A 22,176-nucleotide genomic window follows, 5' to 3' on the forward strand; every position below is an offset into this window, starting at 1 on the left:
TAGCGTATGGAGATGTATTATAAAGTTAGATAGATTTTAAAATATATGTACTGTTGGTGTAAAGTTTTTACACTGTCTACATATCATCCATCATTAGTTTGTATTACTTTTATTTAAGAGTCAATCAACATATAAACTATGGATGATTTGCTGACATTGAAAAAATATTTCCACTATCAGTCAGTATACACATATTAAATATTATTACATATTGAATGTATTATAAGTTATACTTTGTTGAAGACATATTGAGTGACCATTTTAATCAAAATCTACTATGTTCTAAAATCAAATTGATTGAGAAAACTCAACTCCTTGAGCAAATATTTATTAGAATCTTAAATAGTTCATGTACAGGCATAAGCTCTACTAAAATCACAAGTAATGATGTAAATGTTCCTATGTTAGGGATGTGGTATAAAGCAAAAGTTCACTATCATTTCCCACTATAAAGCTAAAGTGAAAACTGAAATTATTCAAGGATGGGTAGGATGGGGTACATTGGAACATTTCAACTAGACAAAACTTTTTGATAATCGGTGGAGGTTAGTGACTTTTCTGATGGACTTATAAGCAATTAATTTTATTTTTATAATTTTGCCTTGTTATTGAAGTTAAATTCCCATGTTAACCGCTTATTCCTCACTCAATTTTTTGCTCAAACACTTCTAGATGCTTACATGTTCTACACAATTAAATAATTAATATTCCTAGTAATTAACAAAGTCTGAATTGTAGTGATATTTTTTTAGTTACATAGTGACTATAGAACTTAACTTAAACATGATTATTAATAGGATATTAATCTTGTATATATTGAAAGCAACATCAAGAAAGAGATACTCGTGTTTTTCTCATCATGGCTTATTGCTTTGACAAGACAGGATAATTAAGTTGCTGTTAACTAAAACTTGTGAAATATGCATGTGCTTATGTTTCCAACCAAGCCTTAATGGGCCAATTTAGAAGGATAACTTGAAGTCTTAGATTGAAACATTTGTGACCCTAACTAGCTTCAATTATCCAACAATTTAAGGTGACATTGATTGAAAGATAATTTTATAAAAGTATTAGAAAGTGTAGTATATCTTATTGTCTCGAGAATGATTTAAATATCTATCAGGTTACTTCTCTTATTAATAATTAGTTTTAAGATAAAACTTTAATAAAAAATTTCAAATTTCGAATCACATCATTGGTGTGGTTGTAATATTATAGTTATATGAGTGGTGATGGTTACAATTATATTACTAGTTCTGAATCACAATGGTTGAACCTCAACAAATCACATAGAAAGCCAGATTTAAAACCATGTGACTATTATTAATCTTCAGCAACAAGCACAAAACTTTTGTAATCTCAAATTTATTCATAAAATTAAGAAAGATTAATGTCTACTGTGTTTGTGATGTCAATGAATGTGTCTTCTATAATCTCCTAGGTTCTTGGGGCCTTACCAAATAATTGATTTGGTTGGAACTTTGACAGAAACCTAATGTTACAAAATAAATTTGGTGGTGGTTACAATAGCTTGTAGCTTATTTTAATCAAATAGTTGCAAATAGATGTTACAAATAGATAAATATTTAATCAAATAGTTACAAATAGATAAATATTTTAATCGCCCCAAGTAAAGAAACATTATGTGATGAAATAATGAGATGTTGCTTTCTTTTCAATTAGTTGTCAATGAAAGAATTAGATTAGGAAAAGATGGTTTTTAAGATAATACAGAGGCATCTCCATTTTTCAAAGGCATGTGGAGTATGTCTCTTCTTGTTCAAATTCTCATTATGATGTTCAAAATCTTTCCCTTCATAAATTTAACTTCACAAAATTCCCATCAACTTAAAAGATTTGAAATTACCATGAATTCTAAGAATTAAAGATGAAATGGGAACTCTCATGAGGGAAAGGAATCCAAACTAGTGGCTGACTTACTCATATATTAGGGTGTGCATATCTTTGAAAAAAAATGTAACTGATTATATAAAATTACATATTTACTAATCATTTATTATATTTTGGGCCATTCAATATAATTTGTATCTGACCTAAATTCGCTACTGATTTAACTTAATATTATTGAAGAAAAGATCCATAAGATACAAGAATGGGAATTAAGAAAATTGAAGAATAAGAAGTAATTGAATGAATGATTGTCACAAGAACTACTTAACAAAATAAATTTAAGTTCCTTAGCTTACTCAAATGTTTATGAACATGAATTTTAATTGAATCGATTTGGAGTTAAAAAATAGTTGCATTAAACTCAACTCAAATCAATTTTTAACGGTTTGAATTAAGCTAAGCCAACCTTGAGTTTTATCCACCCCTAATTGCTAGGACCGTATTGCTTAAAACGTGCACCTAGCCAGGACAAGATTATTGTTCTAAAATTCAACGTTGATAATCAATGATTTTCTTGTTGGACAAGCTTGAATTTAAATTGAAAATAACATTTTGTTTGATAATAAAGGTCTTTTTCAATTCCTTTAATCTTCATTAGTGGCGCATTGTACCTAAACAAAAAGCTTAATTTCAAGTTTTCAACCATGGTCTACAAAGATTAATAATATATATATATATTCTTGTGGACAATAATGCTACACAATTATTTTCTTAAGCAATTTTCCTGGGGGGCTCAATTTACTAAAATCTCCATACATTCAAATTTCCTAAATGAATCCTAACTCAACAATTTAGGATCCGCTTGCAAGCTGATTTTTAGATGTGAAAAAATGAAAAAGTAAAGCTTAAGCTATATGTATTTTATGTTCTTTAAGTTTTCCATTTTCTTTATAAACTCAACTCGTAAACAAACTTTTATTCGACAAATACACAACAAAGTGTAGTTGTGATTCCGGATTAGATTTGTCCCAAGCTTTGTCTGCCTCTGCTAATCAGAATGGTTGAAGAGGACATGAGATACATATCTACTCTTACTTTTATGTGACTAAGGCTCACTTCAGTCACTTGAAAAAAAGAGAAGGGAAATTTTGATACAATGGACCAGTCCCTTCTTTACTGACTGAAATATATTTGCCTTTTTTTGGGCACACAGATATGTTACTCCAATCTTGTTTGGCTTTAGATAGCAAGATATAGTGAAAAATTTCTTTGGTTGTTTATATCGTAGGGGACAGGCAGAGATCTGAAGGTGATATTGAAAAAGGAGTTATTATCACTTCCCTAGAGAGACAATTATATCATAAATAACATGGAAAAAAACATAAGGAAATGATACTTTTGTCATTTGATTATAATTACATGACAGGTTTATCCTTCATTTCAAATCTAAAAGCAAAAACTTGTCTATCTCTTACTTGAGAGGATAGGTCTTCTTGAAAAGTATACACTCAACTGAAACTCCCATGAATTGAATGTGGTGGTACAAATAGAAGTATAATAAATGGGAAAATTTACAGATGTGGTGCACCTTGACCGAAAAATTACGGTTTTGGTGCACCTTTTAGAAATATTATAAAACTAGTGTAACTTTATAGAAATCGGCAATTCCATTACCGATTTACGTATTTTTTTTCTCTCCTCCCCCAAAATCGACACTGGGGAGGGAGTTTTAGTAAAATATAATTTTTTTTACACTTCCCTAAATCGTCAATAGGGGGAGTTTTATACTTTTTTTATTTTTTTTCTCTCCTAAATCGGCAACCGGAGAGTTTTTGATTTTTTTTAACTTGTGGGAGTTATATTATTAGTTTTAGGGTTTAATTTTTCAAACACAAATCCTAACAACACAAATCCTAATAAATTTTGTCAACTCTAACCCTAATAATAGAACACAATAATGTAAAATACACATAATATATTATTAGTTTTATAATGTGTGTTTTTCATTATTATGTTATGTTATTAGGGTTAGAGTTGACAAAATTTATTAGGATTTGTGTTGTTAGGATTTGTGTTTGAAAAATTAAACCCTAAAACTAATAATATAACTCCCACAAGTTAAAAAAAATAAAAAAGTATAAAACTCCCCCTATTGACGATTTAGGGGGGAGTGTAAAAAAAAATTATATTGTACTAAAACTCCCTCTCCAGTGCCGATTTTGGGGGAGGAGAGAGGAAAAAAAAATTCGTAAATCGGCAATGGAATTGCCGATTTCTATAAAGTTACACTGTAATATTTCTAAAAGGTGCACCAAAACCGTAATTTTTCGGTCAAGGTGCACTACATCTGTAAATTTTCCATAATAAATGGAAACATAAATAAATATTATTTATAAAAAATGATCATCTCCATTAATGGAGAGACAAATATTTGATTTTTCTTGTTTTTTTAATGATAAAATATTGTTTCATTATATATGTAAGGATAAAAATATCTTATCATATTATTTTTTCTTTGTTTTTGTAGTATTTGTCTCTCTGTTAATGAAGAAGATACTTACTCATTATTTCATTGTGCTTATTATGCATGCTTTGTATGAACTTAGCCTCATAAATTCAATGCAAGTATTAATTAAATGTATACATAGATGAATACTTTCAACCCTACTAATGCATGAACGCATTTTACAAAGATCGTAAATACATGGGAATCAAGCTTACCCCTAGTTTAGAGATGAACTTTGGCAATTGACATGATAGTAGAAAGTAAGTTTAATTAATTTTGGTTTTGTTAAAATATTGGTGTTTCATGTGCTCCAATCATTTGCTGTCAGAAATTGATTCTCATAAACAGAGACATCAATATTTGATTCGAAGTACACATAAAATAGGGGACTTAGACGACTACAAAACATTGGTTTAAATTAAGCAGCTCACCAACTTCATTTTGGTCACATATTAAAGGAACCAATTATTATTGATTTTATTGTCGAAAATATATATTATACAATGAACAACTAAGCCGACACATATTATTAACGTATAAACGCGGCAAGAGTAATTAATAAATGTACAAACATTTTAGAACGTTTAGAGTTTGACTTCTCTGAACAGATCATATAGGAAATATAAGATAAGCTTAAAAGTGCATGATGAGGTATATTACAAGCATATATCTACCCATGAAGATATCTTATATATAATTCAAATATTAATGTCTAATTTGGATGGCTGAATTAGGACATTGCTTATTATGCCATGAAAGTTTCGCAATGTCAGAACCAAGGACAGGCTATCATTGAAGGATATCGTCAATATGAATATCATTAATATATTTTTAGAATATTTAAACTTGAAAGGGCAAAGATACTTTTTAGTGTTCAGAACGTGTTCATGGAAATTCACGCACTTGAAGACAAATTACTAGTTTGGATGCTTGTGTGCCATGAATAACTTGGAGAGAATATTTTGCACCTTGTGAATTGTGGAAAAGCTTAATTTATTATTTTTTGATACTGCTATCATTTTATCACTCATTGTATTGGTAAGAAACTAATTTATTTTGAGGTGCATAATTACTTATACTAACAAATGTCGTTCTAAAAAATTATATTATTAATTTTTTAGTCATTTTAAGAATCTAACATAACCTTATAATACAATATTAACATCTTGTTAAGAAGTTTAATTTATTACGCATATCATTTATTTACTTAACTCCAATATATGAGCTTTTTTCTTAAACTAAAAAATGTTTTTCTTTTAAATCTAATGTTAATTTACATTACTTTGCACACATGCTTAGTTATGAAATGATTTGGCCCTTAATTATGCATATGAATTCATTATTTTACTACTTGATGACCTTCTTAACTAGTTGCAGGTATAACTGGTGGGGACATTTTCTTTTTCTATTAGTTTTTGGATTCCTCAAGCAGCTAAACTCAAAAGGGTGAAAGTCTAGTTAAAAGGGTGGTAATTGTAAATTGACTTGATCAAATTAAAGTAAAAAAGCTCATGGAATACACACATAGAGTGGCCATACTATTAAGGCCAAAACCGTTGAACTTTTTCTTTCACAAACAATCTTTTTATCCTTGTCTGGTAATCATTTGGTTATATATTTTTATTCTATGTCTATGCAATCGCTACATCCCAGATGAGTTATGAATAATTAACCCTAAGTTTTGGTCTCTTATCCTGTTATGTTTGTAAGGTGCCAAAACCCTTTTTTTCAATCGTGGTAAGATTATGCGTTTCATCTTCTCCAAGCATTCACTTTATTTTTCCATTTAATATAAGCTGTAAGAAATTAAAATATTTTAAAGCAAATTAACCGAAGTCTATAGTCTACACGATTAGTGCTAACAATAAACCAAACCAATTCGGTATTCATTCGAAACTCGATTCGTTATTTAGCTCAATAAATTTGATTCATGAATCAAATAAGTTGAATTTGAGCTGTAAATTGAGTTCATTAAATAAATGAGCCGAATTTGAGTTCAATATAATTCGTATATATATAATTTTTATATTTATGATAATTCATCCATTATTTTTTATATCTATTATTATTATATATATAAATTATTTGAGTTAATGAACCAATTCAATCTGAGTAGAATAATTCGCAAATTTTCACTGAGCTGAATTTAAGCTAAAAAAATAATTTGTATTAAACTCGAGTCAAGTTTCGAGTTGAACAAATCCTTATCAAACTGAACTGAACTCTGGTTTGGCTCGACTCGCTACTCGCCATAGTCAAGAAGTTAGATAAATTGCATGTTACAATATATATAGGTCGACTATAGTGAAAACAATTCTAACTATGAGAACAATAAATCTGAGCCTTAAAGTTAAAATTAATTATGGATGATTAAAATTAAAAGTGAATTATTAATCACATGATAATAATGTACATATATATTTTAATCTTAACTATTCAAATAAAATACAATAGTCCATACCATATTCTTTTCACATGAATCACTATATATATATATATATATATATATCAGAAATGTAGGATGAAATAAAAAGGGTCAATTGCATTATTATGATTGTCGTATTTGGACAGAGAAGTACAGTTGTTTTTTTTTTCTTTTTCTATTATTAACTGAGGTTTTAGTACTTTACATTAAATAAAGAACAACGGTTTTAGTATCTTTCCACACAAACACAGAAGTTGTATGAAGTCAGAAAATTGACATTGGAGAAATCAGCATTTAATTCAATAGATAAGTCTATTTCAAATTGCATGTAAGATGAATCACTCCAATAGTTGGTTGAATATGAAGTTATTTCTAAGTGAAGAAATATGACCTTAATTACCTGCTCAATTTTGCATTTGTACCTAAATTATGAAACTTTTCCAAACTATCACGAACTTAAAAAATATCCAAAAAAACCAAAAAGAAAAGGGTAAGAACAATTTTCTGCCAAAGAGTACCTGGCAGAAAAGTTAGTCAAGAAAAGGAAAGGACCATAGAGTTTTTAAAATGTTGAGTTCTATTATCAAAGGGAACAAAAGAACCAAGAGAAGTTTCTGTTATCATTAATTTAATGAAGTATACTTTGTTTGCATACCTTGCCACTATAAGGGTGTAACTTCTTCATTAGAATTTTTCTTTACTCAAGCCTTGTGGTTAATTTATGCTTCATATTACTAATCTTGGAGTAGGTTTAGCCTAGCAAAGCTACTCCTTCAAATTCATACAAAGTTCTCATTTCAATGGCCTCTATCTCTTATTGATATATGCCTATATCATATGAGAATGGGGACATTTCCTCACACTTTAGAAGTTTCAAACAAAAGAAATAAAGAACTCTAATCTCTAAGTAGCATGGTACATAAAGCCAAGGTAGGTGAATAATGAGAACTTTGTCACCTAGTTTTAGTAATTACTTACCAAAAATAAGCACATACCTATCATTCAAAAGTGTTCTAGTGTCTTGAACTCTTGATAGGATAAGTGAGTTAAACAATGTTAGGCAATTCTTTCAAAGTTTTAAACAATTAACTTACTTGTTATTCATCTAATTGAGTCAATTCAATTGGTTAAGCTACAAGATATGAATCATAAGTGTGTGACTTTAAATCTTGCTTTATGCTTAACACTCATTTATCTCCTCTCCCTTATAAGGCTTTACAATTTCTTTTTTATTTTTCACTTTTTTCTTAGAAAAGTTGTCCAAGTTTCATGCTAAAGTAAATTAATTAAAAAAAATTGTGGATCAATTTGTGAGGGTAATAATATTTTATATTTTTTCCAATCAAAAGATCAAGCCTCTTAAGAGAAGAAAAGAGATATATTTTCTCGCATTCTTATATGTATAAAAATATATTATATCAATTTAATAATTTAAATATTCACTATTATTATATTTTTACAGTTTTACTCCATTAATATTAATCCGCAACTACATATAGGACATGATAACAAATGTCTCTTCTTAACAAAATGCCACGACCTTTGCTAACAGGACATGCATATATTTAAGTCAAACTAACCTCATGATCTCTTATGACCCTTTCCTTATGCATCCAATGGATTGCAACAGTGGCATCAAGACCGTCCAAACATGATGAACCCATCTGATGGGACTGTAAGAGTCTCTTACGGAAGGAAAAAGTCATGAAATAAAATAATGAGAGTTATTTTGAAGTTTTTTCTCTCCTTTTATTTTCTTCCAAAACTCTAACTAAAACTTAATAATTTGAAAGACCCCACTTCAAGAAAGTCAGATATATATTAAAAAATGGCACTGTCCAATCACTCCTTCAGTACATTGTACATACAGTGCAATACAACTTTATCTATTATCTTCTGAATGTCACTCCTCCTATTTATTTGATTCCCTATCAAAGCTCCCATTTTATTTTCTGAACTCTCATTTCCTATAATTCATATCCACCAGCACTCATCATTCTTGTTGAATAGTCCACGTGGGTTTGGACAGAAAAGCATTGGTGGGTAGGGTGAAAGAGTTGAAGTAGTGCACATGGGAAGACATTCTTGTTGCTATAAGCAGAAGCTGAGGAAAGGTCTCTGGTCTCCAGAGGAAGATGAGAAGCTTCTCAATTACATAACCAACCGTGGTCATGGATGTTGGAGTTCAGTTCCCAAACTAGCTGGTATATTCTTTCAACACTTATATTTCATATGTGTTTCCAATGAAGGACAACGTTAGAGTCATTTTAACTAACCTTCATTTTTTTGTATAACATCTCTTCCCCTTTGTGTAAAGAACTAATTTTTTTCGTGTGCCTTGTTGTCCGACACTCCTAACAAGTTTTGTTATCAAGAATCGAAACTTTTAAATTTTTTGTCTACCCAAACATCAAATATGGTCATATACTACTAGACCAACACGTTGTTAGTTAACTAACCTTCATTTTATGTTTCAGGTTTGCAGAGGTGTGGAAAGAGTTGCAGGTTGAGGTGGATTAATTACTTGAGGCCTGATTTGAAGAGAGGAGCATTCTCACAGCAAGAAGAGAATTTAATAATTGAACTCCATGCAGTCCTTGGCAACAGGTACTTACTTTTGTTATAGATACTTCATTTACTTTTGTTATAGATGCTTCATGGTTCAGTTCAGGAACTAAGTAACTTTTCCTTTCTTTTTCAAAAAGATAACAAGTTATTACTAATTTACTATTCACTTTTTAAGACGTTCAGATAATAGTTCTTGTTCCATGTTTTTTATTCAGTTTATTATGTGTTTTTTTATTATCAGGTGGTCTCAGATTGCAGCACAATTACCAGGAAGAACGGACAATGAGATTAAGAACCTATGGAACTCATGCCTGAAGAAGAAGCTCAGGCAAAGAGGTATTGACCCAAACACTCACAAACCAATCTCTGAGGTTGAGAATGACAAAGACAAGCCAACTATAGCAGACAAAAGCAATCACAAATTAGCCTCAGTGGGATCCAATGAAGTAAGTAGTTTTGTTGAGCCATCAAAACCCAGCAAAACTTACATTCCTTCAGAGAGATATAGCCCTCTTGAAGTCTCCACTAGTTCCAAAATCAACAACAGTTGCAACAGTAACTTAACCAGCACCACAGCTACACAAGAATTATTTCTAGACTCCATCAACAGTTGCAGACCATCTGATATAGTAGGAGGAGGATATTTCTCATTCCAAAACTTAAACTATGGACCAAACATGAATAACACTTCTCTTTACATGTCAGACCTTAATTCTAGCATAACTTCAACTATGCTCAATAATTCTGTGTCTACCTCAGTTTTCCAAACTCCAATACATGTAAAGCCAACTGTTACACTCCACTCTTATAACAACTTCAACAAGAATCCTTCTATATCCTCTGGTGACATTGATGGGAACAGTAATAGCACTATGCAGTTTCAAATCAACACAAACTTACTTGGAAACAATAGCAATATAACATGGGGGGTGGAAGAATCTGTGAAGGCTGATAAAGATGCTCATGAACATTTACCATTACAAGGAGCGGAACAAGAAGAGATAAAGTGGTCTGAATATCTTAACACCCCATTTCTTCTTGGAAACACAGTGCAGAATCAGACTTCTCAGTCTATCTACATTGATGTGGTTAAACCAGAAAGTGGTTTCATAACAGAAGAGTTAAATACTAGTTGGCAACAACATAACCAGCAGCACCAACCAGCTTTTCAACTTTCAGATATATATAATAAAGATCTGCAGAGATTTTCAGTGGCTTTTGGACAAACCCTCTAGCCTCTAGATACATAACATGTGGAACTATGGAAGAAAAAATAACTTCAATTCAACGAAAGAGACAAAGATGCCGACATTTCGAATATGGAAAACTAGCTAGGTCAGGATTTTACTCTTGTGAGTTCTGACCAAAGGTTTGTGCTGTAAATTTATTTTATTTTGTTTTCTTTCTTTATTATTTGATATTGTAAATGTGTCAATCTTTCAGCATTATCTTACAGTATAATATTTGCTATTGATTCAAGTTCAAGCTTCTTCTCACCATTATTTTGTTCATCAAACAAAGAAGCACTACTACTTCAGAATAAGGCTTGTATTATTAGTTCTTACATTATTTATTCTTCAGTTATTATGAATTTTATTTGTATACATTTGAGTATTTGACTGTATTCTCTTACATTTGTTGTTTACCTTCAAGTTTCAATAAGACTCTTGTACCTTATAATACAATTTAAAACACTTGCCATTAAGTTCATGGAACGTGTGTGTGACTCATTCAACAGTTTCAAATCATGATATCTTTTTGTGGATTGTACTCTATCAGTATCAAAGCATTAGGGACCATTTTGCTTAAATGGATTCCTGTCACTGTCTCCTACTGATAGAGATTGTTTTTACTGCTTGGTAAACTTAATTTTACCTCTTCCACTTCAGTTGTATAGTTGTATCCTATTGTTAGGACATGTTGAAGTTAAAAAGAAAAATGAAAAAGAAATGAAAACAGTAAATGTTAAAGAAGATATGATGTATAAATATAAGTGAAAGTGTAATGTAAATGTCATATTGTGATGATTCAAATAACATATTGATGTTATCTTGATATAGTAGAATTGTCTGCAGATTAAAAAAATAACATCTTTGATTATTGAAGTGTAGTGGGACGTGACACATTTGTACTACTTAAAAAAAGGAATTGTAGGGCTCTTAAAAGCTTTACACCAGATAATGGGGTTCCTCAGTGTCAGTGAGCATCCACATGTACTGATTCTGATAATAACATGATAAAAAAAGAAGGCCATAAACAAATTTCTATTCTGATATCATTTATTGTCTGAAACAAAAATAACAATAATAATAAACTTTAATTGATATATTATATTTTTATTAATACATGATAATATATGAAACAAATTTGAGATAGTAGATCTTTGTTTGTTTTCACAAACATGATAGAAATGAGTCAATGATAAGAGAAAAATATATGAAAACTATAGATAACATCCTTGTAGAACTTGTTCTGAAGAAGCATTCCCCCACCACAAGAAACAAGTTTTTTCTTTCCTTTTTCTTCCATTTTAAAGTAGTGAGACAGTTTTGACAAATACAATTATATAAATATCCCAACTCATCAATTTCTGGGATATCCTGCATATGTATTATTGTACCTTAAAGTTCAAGATTAAAGTTGAGGATTGCAACTGCTGAGAAACCCAGAAACTAGTGAATTAAGTGTACAAAAACATTACGTAGTATATATAATTTACCTATGGGAGATCGTATATCTCAAATGGTGTCTCACTTCATGTCCTAAGTCAATTAGAGTGCTCTATTTTATTACTTTTTGCTTTTAAAATTTTTATTTTATCTATGTGTTAATATATAATTGACTTGAGACAGAGAATGAGACACCGTTTGGAACATGCGATCCTCATCCATTCACTAGGTGCAAGGTGAAAACTGAAAAGTAGTGTGAAAGTAAAAAATATTGTAGTAACTTTTTCAAAGCATGCAGCTATAGGGATAGCGAAAGGTCCAAATTTAACTGGCTATGTTGCTAATAGGAAGAAATTAATCATACATGTCCCTATTATGTAGAAAATGGAATATTTTTTAAGCATTGAAATTTGCTTATTAATACATAAGGACAAGAGTAAGACTATATATAATCATCTCCTATCTTCTAAACACCATTTGTTCCTACTCACAGCTCCATTGATTGTGATCAGATTGCATACTCATTCAATAAGTATTAAGAGACCGGGTTAAACAACTCTAACCATATGAGCTAGCTTTTGGATTGAGTCTAGTCATTATAATAATAAGTCTTCTCAGTTATTAAATATTTCAAAGGTTACTATTTTTTTTAATTTGTTGGAGGATATATTGTGGTATGTGTAAAATCTCCTTGCATGTGAAGCAAATGATTGGGTCTACTTAGATGGGGCCTTACAATCATCAGTGTGCAGTAACAAAAATCCCTCCAAGGATAATGCAATCCCAAGTTTGATCCTGTAAAATATTAAAGTTCTAGTTAAACAAGAATCATGAAGTTGCTTATTTTTAATTCCTTGCATTCACATAATTGTGTGTGGGGAATATAATAAATGTATATATATACATACACATCTGTCTAGTATCAAAATAATATAATATAAAATGCAAGGACAAGTAACTAGACTAATAAACAAATTGTTCATTCATTATGATGATAATGATTGAACTGATAATGACGGAGTTGATAAAGGTATGTAATATATATAATATAGCCTCATTAGAAGATTTGTTCTAGGTGACAGATAATTTGTGCATAATTTTAAGAAAGTGAAGGCTGAGACTAACGCAAAAGTTGAATGAACAGCAAAATAATCAATCAACAGTGACTATGAGGCACAACAAAAATTGGTAGAAGTATGGTCCGAGTTGAATTAAAGTTCAGTTTAATAAGAATTTGTTCAGTTGAAATTGGTTCATTTGAATAATTTAAGTAATTAATTAATTTTTTAAAAATAACACAAATTTATATATATATATATATAATAACAATCGACATAAAAAATTAGTTTATATATATAAATATATCGAGTCAACTCATGAACCTAATAATTCGAATTGTATCCAACTCAAGTTCGACTCGTTTATTTAACGAGCTCAATTTCCAACTCAACTTCAATTCATTTGGTTCATAAATTAAGTTTATCAAACTAAATAATGAGTCGAGTTTCAAATAAATATCAAATTGGTGTAAGACTGAGATTGCAATTAAGATAAGGGGTGAATTAGTTGACTTAAAATAATGACATTTTTTTCCTGCAAAATCGTGAGTTAAAGTGCAGCGAAAAATATATGTAACCAAATAAATAATCGAAGAGATAAGAGAGAAGAGAATACACAAGGATTTTTATACTAGTTCACCTTCTTGTCCACCGAAGGTTACATCCAGTACTCTTACAACACAAGAAATTTTTCCACTAAAGATTATGAGTTGCAATTACAATATCTCACCCCGAGATCTCTATGTAGCTTACACATTCCTTAATCCTTATTTACCTTTGGAAAACACATTTCCAAGTGATTCTAATCCATTTTTTTATCACACCTCGTGAAAGAAAGTATTCTGCAATAATAATGAAGAATGTTCAACAATGGCAGAATTGCTTTTACAAGCATGAAAGTGATGTAACTTGCAATCCAATCAACTCTTTGTATACTTAGTAATAATGTTCTTTATAAGTTTGTAAACTTAAAACACTTTCATTTTAAGCAACTTCAGAAAAAGGGGAGGTAAAGGTATTGCATAGGTGTCTTGGAAAGAAGTGTGTAAAACTAAGCATCTTGGTGGTTTGGGCATTAGAGATTTGTCTCTTTTTAATGATGTGTTGCTTGATAAATGGAGGTGGAGAAGATTACAAGAAAAGGAAGCTATTTGGGTTAAGGTTCTTAACTCCAAATATGGAGATGATGATTATTGTTCTTCGAGTAGATCTTCGTCTACTTGGTGGAAAGACTTGTGTAAAGTTGGTTCTGCAGTGGGAGATAGCGGTGAGTGGTTTGAGGACAACATTTGGAAGGAAATTGGGGATGGATCTCAAACTCTTTTCTGGACAGATATTTGGGTTAGAAATCAAAGTTTGAAGGACCTTTTCCTTAGGTTGTTCAACTTGGCTTCTAATAAGAAGGCGGCTGTAGCAGATTGTGGTTGGTAGAATAATGATGTTTGGTTGTGGGAGGTACCGTGGCGTAGAGATTTGTTTGATAGAGAACTTTCTATGGTGACAAATTTATACTCTACATTACAGAATCATTCTTGTAAGAAAGATTATAGAGATAAGTGGAAGTGGGGCTGGATGCATCCAGGACATATGTGGTAAAGTCTGCTTATCTCATTCAAGTCGATCTGAGTATGTTGCATTTAGGGAATATCTTATCTAAATCTTGGATTAATTGTGTTCCGAAAAAATTTGCTGCTTTATTTGAAAACTTATTCGTATGAGATTACCCATAAGGGTTGAGCTTTTTAAAGGGCATATCATTCTTAGCACTGATGATATCAAGTATGCACTTTGCAATATTCAGGATGAAACTATAGATCACCTTTTTTTATCTTATGAATTTGCTTCTTCTGTCTGGAAAGGTGTTTATTCTTGCTTACAAGTATCTGCGTCAAACTCTTCATCTATTATTGAATCCTTCAATATGTATGATGCTCTTGGCCCTAAGGGGAAAGGAATGAAGATGTGGATGATGTTATGGTTTACTGTTATGTGGTCTATCTGGATTATGCGAAATAATTTAATCTTTTCAGATAAGACTGTGAGTTTTGTTCAAATAATGGATTTGATCTAGGCTAGATCTTGGTGTTGGTTTCAAGCAAAGATTGCTCATTCGTCTTTAGAGTTTGTTAATTGGTGTAACAATCTTAATTGTTGTATATCTATTTCCACTGAAACGATCATTTTGTGATCTCTCCTTGTATTGGGTTAGCACCCCTTGTGCTTTTTAATACATATTTTTGCTTATAAAAAAAACTTCAGAAAAATCAACTTTGAAAGTTTAAGAACTTGTTGCAAAAAGTGCAGAAAATAATTTCATAATATGTATAAGAGCTTTTGAAATTTGAATAAGAGTTGTGTATATGTTGTGTGTTGTGATTGTGAGTTTCAATGACTTTATATAGGTTTTCCAATCATCCAAAATGTGAAGGAAAACATGTCTTTTAGGTTGAAACTCATTCACCTTGAATTTGAAAATCTGATTCAACAACTCTCACTAATCGATTATACCATTGAGTAATCGATTACTCAAATGTTCTGTCTACTGATCATTTATTTTCGAATTAGAGTAATCGATTACAACAAGTTGAGTAATCGATTACTCAACTTTAATAACATTGGTAATTTGTTACTCAAAGACAATAATGAATTACTTTGATAAGTTTTAAGTTGGATAACACTTTTCTCACACACGTAACCTATTACTTAGATGAAGTAACTCGTTACACATTATTTTTGAAAATTGTTTTAAGTATTTTGAAGTGTTTCAATTTTCTTTTAAAAATAGTTTGAGCATTATTACTATTGTATAATCCAGAGTATAAGATAGAAGTAGCTATTTAGACTTAGACTAAAAGAACTTAATATCTTGAAGCTTGAATCTTCATTGTCTTCATAAGTATTCTTCATTTTCTTATTTTTGGTGATGTTGGTGTCTTCATCAAAATCGTGTCAAGGTCAGGAGCAAAGATCTTCTTCTCAATCTCCCCCCTTTTGATGATGACAAACTAATATCTTCTTAACAATGTAGTTTTCTGATAGTAGCATACTTTGTGATATTCTTGACTTGTCTTGAGTATGCTCCCCCTATATTGTATGCTCCCCCTTTCTTTTGGAGTTTTGTGTCTGAAATGTTTTAAACAGAAAATACATTCTCCCAACTTTTCTCCATCTTTTGACTGTATCAAAAAGTAGAAAAACCAAGAGTCTAGCACAATATATATAGCATACATGCAATAGGATATATATAACATGTAATAATATGTTATAGCACAATATAATATGGATAACAAGATATAACGAAATTTGAGTAATATCATAAAAGTAAAAAGATGTTCAAGCATTAACAATGCAAATATCAATTCAAACAACATAATAGAAAATTGTCCGGAACTAGGAGAAATTAACATTATAGCCAGAAAATCCTAACAACACATAAAGTCTAAGATTCAGGCTCAGAACTGTCTTCATCAACGTCCATGTTACTCAACTTAGAACAGAGATGATGAAGTTCAAACTGGATTTATTGATTTTGAGCATCAAAGATATCCATCCGGTTAGGGATGTAGTATCGAAGAGAAATCAACTCATCCATAATCATCTGCTTTGAAGGCATGACAGCAGATGAGGAAGATTGAGCATGAAACTCAGAAGGTTGAGGTTTAGAAGGACTAGCAGGGGTAGGTTCTAGTTCAGGAGCAGGAGGTCTATCTTTCTTATGCTTGTAGGTCCGGTCACGAAGATCAAATGTGAAGTCCATTTTGTGGATTACATCCACATCAATATGGCTTTCACGAGGATTAAGTGGGACCTTAGTTTCTCTAGCACTAGAAACACCGAAATGCTCAAGGATTTTTGTTATGAAGATTGCATATGGCAAAGGGCTTTGGGTTCCTCTTACAGACCACATTTGTCTCATTATCATCAGAGTCCAATTGATTTTCAGATTAAATTTCATAACATACATCAATTGGAGTTCTATATCACTTATTTGAGAGTGATTTGGAAATTTTGGTAAGATGACATAACTTAGAAAATAATGAAGCAAACAGTCTTCTAGTTTGAGATGTCCAGCAGATATGATATCTATATTTTTAACAGTTTCACCATAACCCCGTTGCTTAAGCATTTCTATTTCCTGTTTGGTAATTCTACACAGAGAATAATAAAAATCTTTCCGATCATAATTTTCTCATTCACATACAAGGCCGAAACCTGCAATGCTCCTCTGGTAGGGTATGTTACAGCACAATGAACTCATAGTTTTCAAATCCAAAGTAATGATTTTCCTTTTACATAGTAAGTAAGACGGGTTTTCCTAAAGTTTATGTTACAATAAAATACTCTAATTAGTTCAGGATAAATTTCATTTGATTCACAACAGAAATAGAAAATGTTTTGTTGTCTCAAGAGATAAGGAAATAGAAAATCTTCAAACTCAAAGTTTCCGAGATTACCGTATTTGGGAGTGAAAATAATGTGACCATGGAAGTGCTTCTCAAAGATTTTATGTTGATCATCATTAGCAAGAAGTCTTGTCAAATCAAGAGGGTTAGACTCCAAAGATGAAGTTCCTTGATTCCTTTGAGTTACATTTGTGCATTGCTTCTTTGATCTAGAAGAGGAAGCCATTGATTGAGGTTTTTGAGTTCTTAGGATTTTGGGTTTCGGAGATTTGGAGTTTTTTGATTTAGGCCACTAAACACGAAAATGATGGTGTATAAGTGTTTAGAATTGAAAATATGATATGAATAGACACAAAAATCACTCAAAGCGGATCAAAAACGAAGATTTGAGAGTTTGAGAGGTTTGAGTAAGAGAGAACACGAGTTGATGAGGAAGATGAGTTTGAAAATGTTTTAAAATGTAGAAAAAATACACATATAACGACACGGAGTAATCAGTTACTTAAATTAAAAGATTTAAAATTTTCAAACAACAACATATAGTAATCGGTTACTGAAACACACTGTTCAACCCTTTAATCAGTTACTCTCCAGTGTAATCGACTACTGACCCCAGAAAAACATATTTTTAGGCAAAATGAAGCTATGAAAATGATTTTTAACCCAAAAATTGAAAATTTAAACATAATTAGACACATTTAAGTTCAAATAGGCATGAAATAGATATAATGAAGCACACAAATAGATATATAAGCATTTAAGATAAGTATGCTTCATCAAGAATGTCTAATTCTCGTCTAATTTTATAAAAAGGTTCTTTTGTCAATGATTTAGTGAATATATCTGTTAGTTGGTTGTGAATATCAACAAATTCTACAGACACCTCCTTCTTCTGGACATGGTCCCTAAGGAAGTGATGCCTTATATTAATGTGTTTGGTTCTAGAAGCATAACACAATTCTTTGTGAGGTTTATAACACTAGTATTATCACATTTTAAAGGAGTGCACCCTAATTCTAAGTCATAATCTCGTAATTGTTGTTTAAGCCACAACACTTGGGCACAATAACTACCTGCTGCTATATATTCACCTTCAGCAGTGCTTAGGACAACACATACTTGTTTCTTGCAAGACCAAGAGACTAAAGCATTTCCCATAATATGACAAGTACCACTTGTACTTTTCCTCTCAGATTTACACCCAACAAAATCTGAATCCAAATAACGAACCAAATCACATATACTTCCTTTTGGATACCACAGCCGAACCTTAGTTGTGCCTTTAAGATATTTCATGATTCTCTTAACAACAACTAAGTGTGATTCTTTTGGTTTAGATTGATAGCGAGTACACATACATACACTAAACATGATATCAGGTCTACTGGCAGTTAAATATAAAAGAGGTCCAATCATACCTCGATACTTTGATATTTCAATGCTTTTTCCTGCTTCATTTGTATCAATGCAAGTTCCGGATGCCATAGGATTAGCTATTGGCTTGCAACCATCCATGTCAATTTTTTTTAATAAGTCTCTACAATACCTGGATTGACTTATGAAAATGCCATTATCAAAAGCATTCTTCAGATCCACACAGTTGGCTCCTTCAATAGCCTTCAATCTCTCTTCTATTGAGCTCCACTTCTCTTCATTTTTCTCCATGTTTGGGGTGTTACTACCTAGAGGAGTCCTTTGGGTCCCCTCATGATTGTACCTTTCATTCGCTTGATGGTTGGCATTTGGCTGTCTTGTGTTGGCGTCATGACTTTCATGAGGCTGACTAATACCGTCCCCTAGACTGGGACTTCCGGATCCCGAATGAGGTTGTGGCCCAGCAGTTGTAGTCTTCTCTTTCTCGCTCTGGAGGGTCTTTAGGATACGAAACATCTCCGCCATCTGCTCTTTCAAGCTAGCTAATTCAGTCCGGGAATCCTGACTGGAGTCTGAAGAGTCAGCCATCTGTCTAGCTCGGAGTCGGGTGTGGTAGGAATGTTGCGGAGCAATGCTGAATGAAAAATGCAAATAGGTAAAAAAATGTTTTGTTTGTTTTATGCAAAAATTTCCTTTAGTATAACAAGTATGATGAATCCTTTATTTGAGAGTCGGAGAGCGCAGTCCATCGACCATACTAAAGCAATTTTCAGAAGAGAAATTTCCACTCCGTGGTTGCATCTTGGACAAAATATAGCAATGTTGACCCCCTCATATTATTTGTTTTTTTTTATTTTTCTTTTTATTGAGACAAAGTGTAGACATAAAGAGTGATTTTATTGATAAAAACGATAAAAGGGGAATCACATCAATCGATTTCCTCCTTTTTATTCCAAATGTTTATTCTAAAAAAAAAACTAAAACCTTCAGTCTTCTTCCTCCACCTCTTGAGCCTTCGAGCAATGGGGGCACAACTGTCGAAAAATGTCTTCATAGCAGGGAGCATTTCAGTTTCTGGATACATGTGGACCTCATGGTTTGCAGACTCAAAAGTTACAAGCCAATCATCCGCAAAGTCCCCAATCCCATCAATGATGTCAATACACCTTCTTTCCCACAACTCTTTATCTTCCCTACATTCCCCTAAAGCTTGCTCCCAATTGTGTGACCATGTCTCCCTTTCTCCCATCAACTGATCATAAGCTTGTCGAAGTTCTCTCATTTGACCTATGAGCTGGTTTCTTTCCCTGTGCATGTCCTCTAGAGTCCTACGGTGTATTTCTGCTTGGTCATCTACCCTGGCTCGATACTGTTCTTCTCTGATGAGACCTTGACGAATAGAGTTCTCACATTCATCTATTTTGGCCCAAGCTTCAGCTGCGTTTGTCTTGTGTTGCTCCACTTCGGCCTTGAGCTCTTCTATAGCTATACAACTCTCCTTTCCTTCATTTCTCGAGTTAAAGATGGCGCGATCACGGGCCCTTAGTCGTGCCTCAAGATCTTTGATTTCTCTTCCCTGTGATGAGCGCAACTCTGCATAGTCATTCTTTAGGCTAGCCACCTCTTTCTTCAAACCTGAGTTTAATTTGTTGAGCTTTTCTATCCGGAAACCATCTTTCTCAACCATGTTCCTTGATTCTTCAAGTTGACCCTCAAGGATTTTAATCCTCCGCTGAAGATTGATTTCATTCTGTGAAGGTCCCTCCTTTTCCTTGGGCATGATGATCTGGATATTGGTTTTATTTGCCATCCTATTTTTTCTCCATAGCTTATACTCTTCTGTATAGATGATGCTCTCCTAATTCATTCTTTCCATAGAAGCGAATGTTGTGTAAAGCTCTTCTTACTTCATTGATAACTTCGTCGGAGGTATTTTTATCCTTATATAAGAAAACAAATCCGCTGAGTTGTTGAGGAGTCACTGGATTCATCCCCCATTTTAGTTGGCCAAGAACCAAAGCTGGAGTGAAGGTGATGCACCCCTTAGGACACATTAGAACCAGATTCTGATACTCCCCACAAGCATACATGACTTCCTCATGTCGATCATACAAGCAACACTTGACACCGAAATTCCTAGGGTTGATTTCTCTGAAAAGCTTAGACCATCCAGGTAGTGTGACGTGTTTGACATTTGTATTATTGAACCTTCTGAGCGGATGACTGGATCCTAAAGGAAATTGATGATGTCTGAATCAAGTTATCATCCAGACGTACAACAACTGCACATAATACCTTATCTTCAATCTTCCATTAGTGCTCTGGTGACCCTTGTAGAACTGTAGGAGAGTTTTGACTAATATTGCTTGTACCAGATTGATTTGTAGAAAACATCTAGAGCCTCCTGATTTATCATGTCAGCAACGAAAGGGAACAAGACTAGGCCATAGATGGCTAGTGCAAATGAGGATCCAAATGCCTTCCAATTTTTCTGCTCTTCCATTTTGAGGATGTGCTTCTTAAGGTACGTCCATTTCAAGCCTTCGAACTTCCCTTGCTTTATGATATTCTGGATTCCTGGGCGTGCCCCTATCATTTCTTCGATATACCCCTCGGTCAACTTGTGATCCCCTGTGAATAGGTAGACTTTCGATCGATCCAGCACCAGAATACCCAACAACATTTCATATTCCTCCACCGTCGGGGATGCATCAAGCTCAGGGAATTCAAACACTCTTAATTTCTGGTTCCAATATTGGATCATGATCTCCATAGCTTTTAGTGTCTCAGGTTCAATGTGGACATTGAGTAGATCGACGAGCCGCCCATATGTTTTGGTGAAACGTTCTTGCTCTTCTGCAGGAAGTCGTTGACTGCATTCTATAAGGAAATTTATATCATTTGTTTGTACATTCACTTTTGTCCCTTGTTTGGGTGCCTCAACATTGCTATATTTGGATCCATGGGACTCGTACCTTGCTATATAACGAAATTTTTTATGAAAAGAAAAGTTAATCTTAAAATGTGCGTGAATGCATGATAATGCATGTATAACGAATAATTTTCATATCAATAGACTAATGCATGTAAAATAATTTTTTCATAATAGTATAATAATGCATGTAAAATAAATTTTCATAATAGTATGATAATGCGTATGCATGTAAATAATATGATAATGTATGGGAAACAAATAATTTTCTTAATAGTTTGATAGTGTATGTTAAAATGATTTTTATAATAGGAAAATAATTTTCATAATAGTGTGATAATGTATGTGAAACAAATAATTTCATAATATGCATTTATTGTCCTATATAGG

General features: G+C 32.2%; 1 protein-coding gene across 1 annotated transcript; it reads left to right on the forward strand.

Moving 5' to 3' along the window:
- LOC109346244 (transcription factor MYB86-like) lies at positions 8,584–11,060 on the forward strand. The gene is made up of 3 exons (XM_019585697.1): positions 8,584–8,986; positions 9,260–9,389; positions 9,592–11,060. The coding sequence occupies exons 1-3, from the start codon at positions 8,854–8,856 to the stop codon at positions 10,583–10,585; spliced, it is 1,257 nt and encodes a 418-aa protein (XP_019441242.1). The 5' UTR covers positions 8,584–8,853; the 3' UTR covers positions 10,586–11,060.

The sequence above is a fragment of the Lupinus angustifolius genome, chromosome LG04 (assembly GCF_001865875.1).
Source record: "Lupinus angustifolius cultivar Tanjil chromosome LG04, LupAngTanjil_v1.0, whole genome shotgun sequence".
NCBI classification, from domain to species: Eukaryota; Viridiplantae; Streptophyta; class Magnoliopsida; order Fabales; family Fabaceae; genus Lupinus; species Lupinus angustifolius.

Bases quoted from the DNA above. Each gene is read 5' to 3' on its own strand.
- LOC109346244 (XM_019585697.1), top strand. From the start codon at position 8,854: ATGGGAAGACATTCTTGTTGCTATAAGCAGAAGCTGAGGAAAGGTCTC. The intron at 8,987-9,259 runs GTATATTCTTTC...TTTATGTTTCAG, and splicing joins TTCAGTTCCCAAACTAGCTG to GTTTGCAGAGGTGTGGAAAG. The intron at 9,390-9,591 runs GTACTTACTTTT...TTTTATTATCAG, and splicing joins CATGCAGTCCTTGGCAACAG to GTGGTCTCAGATTGCAGCAC.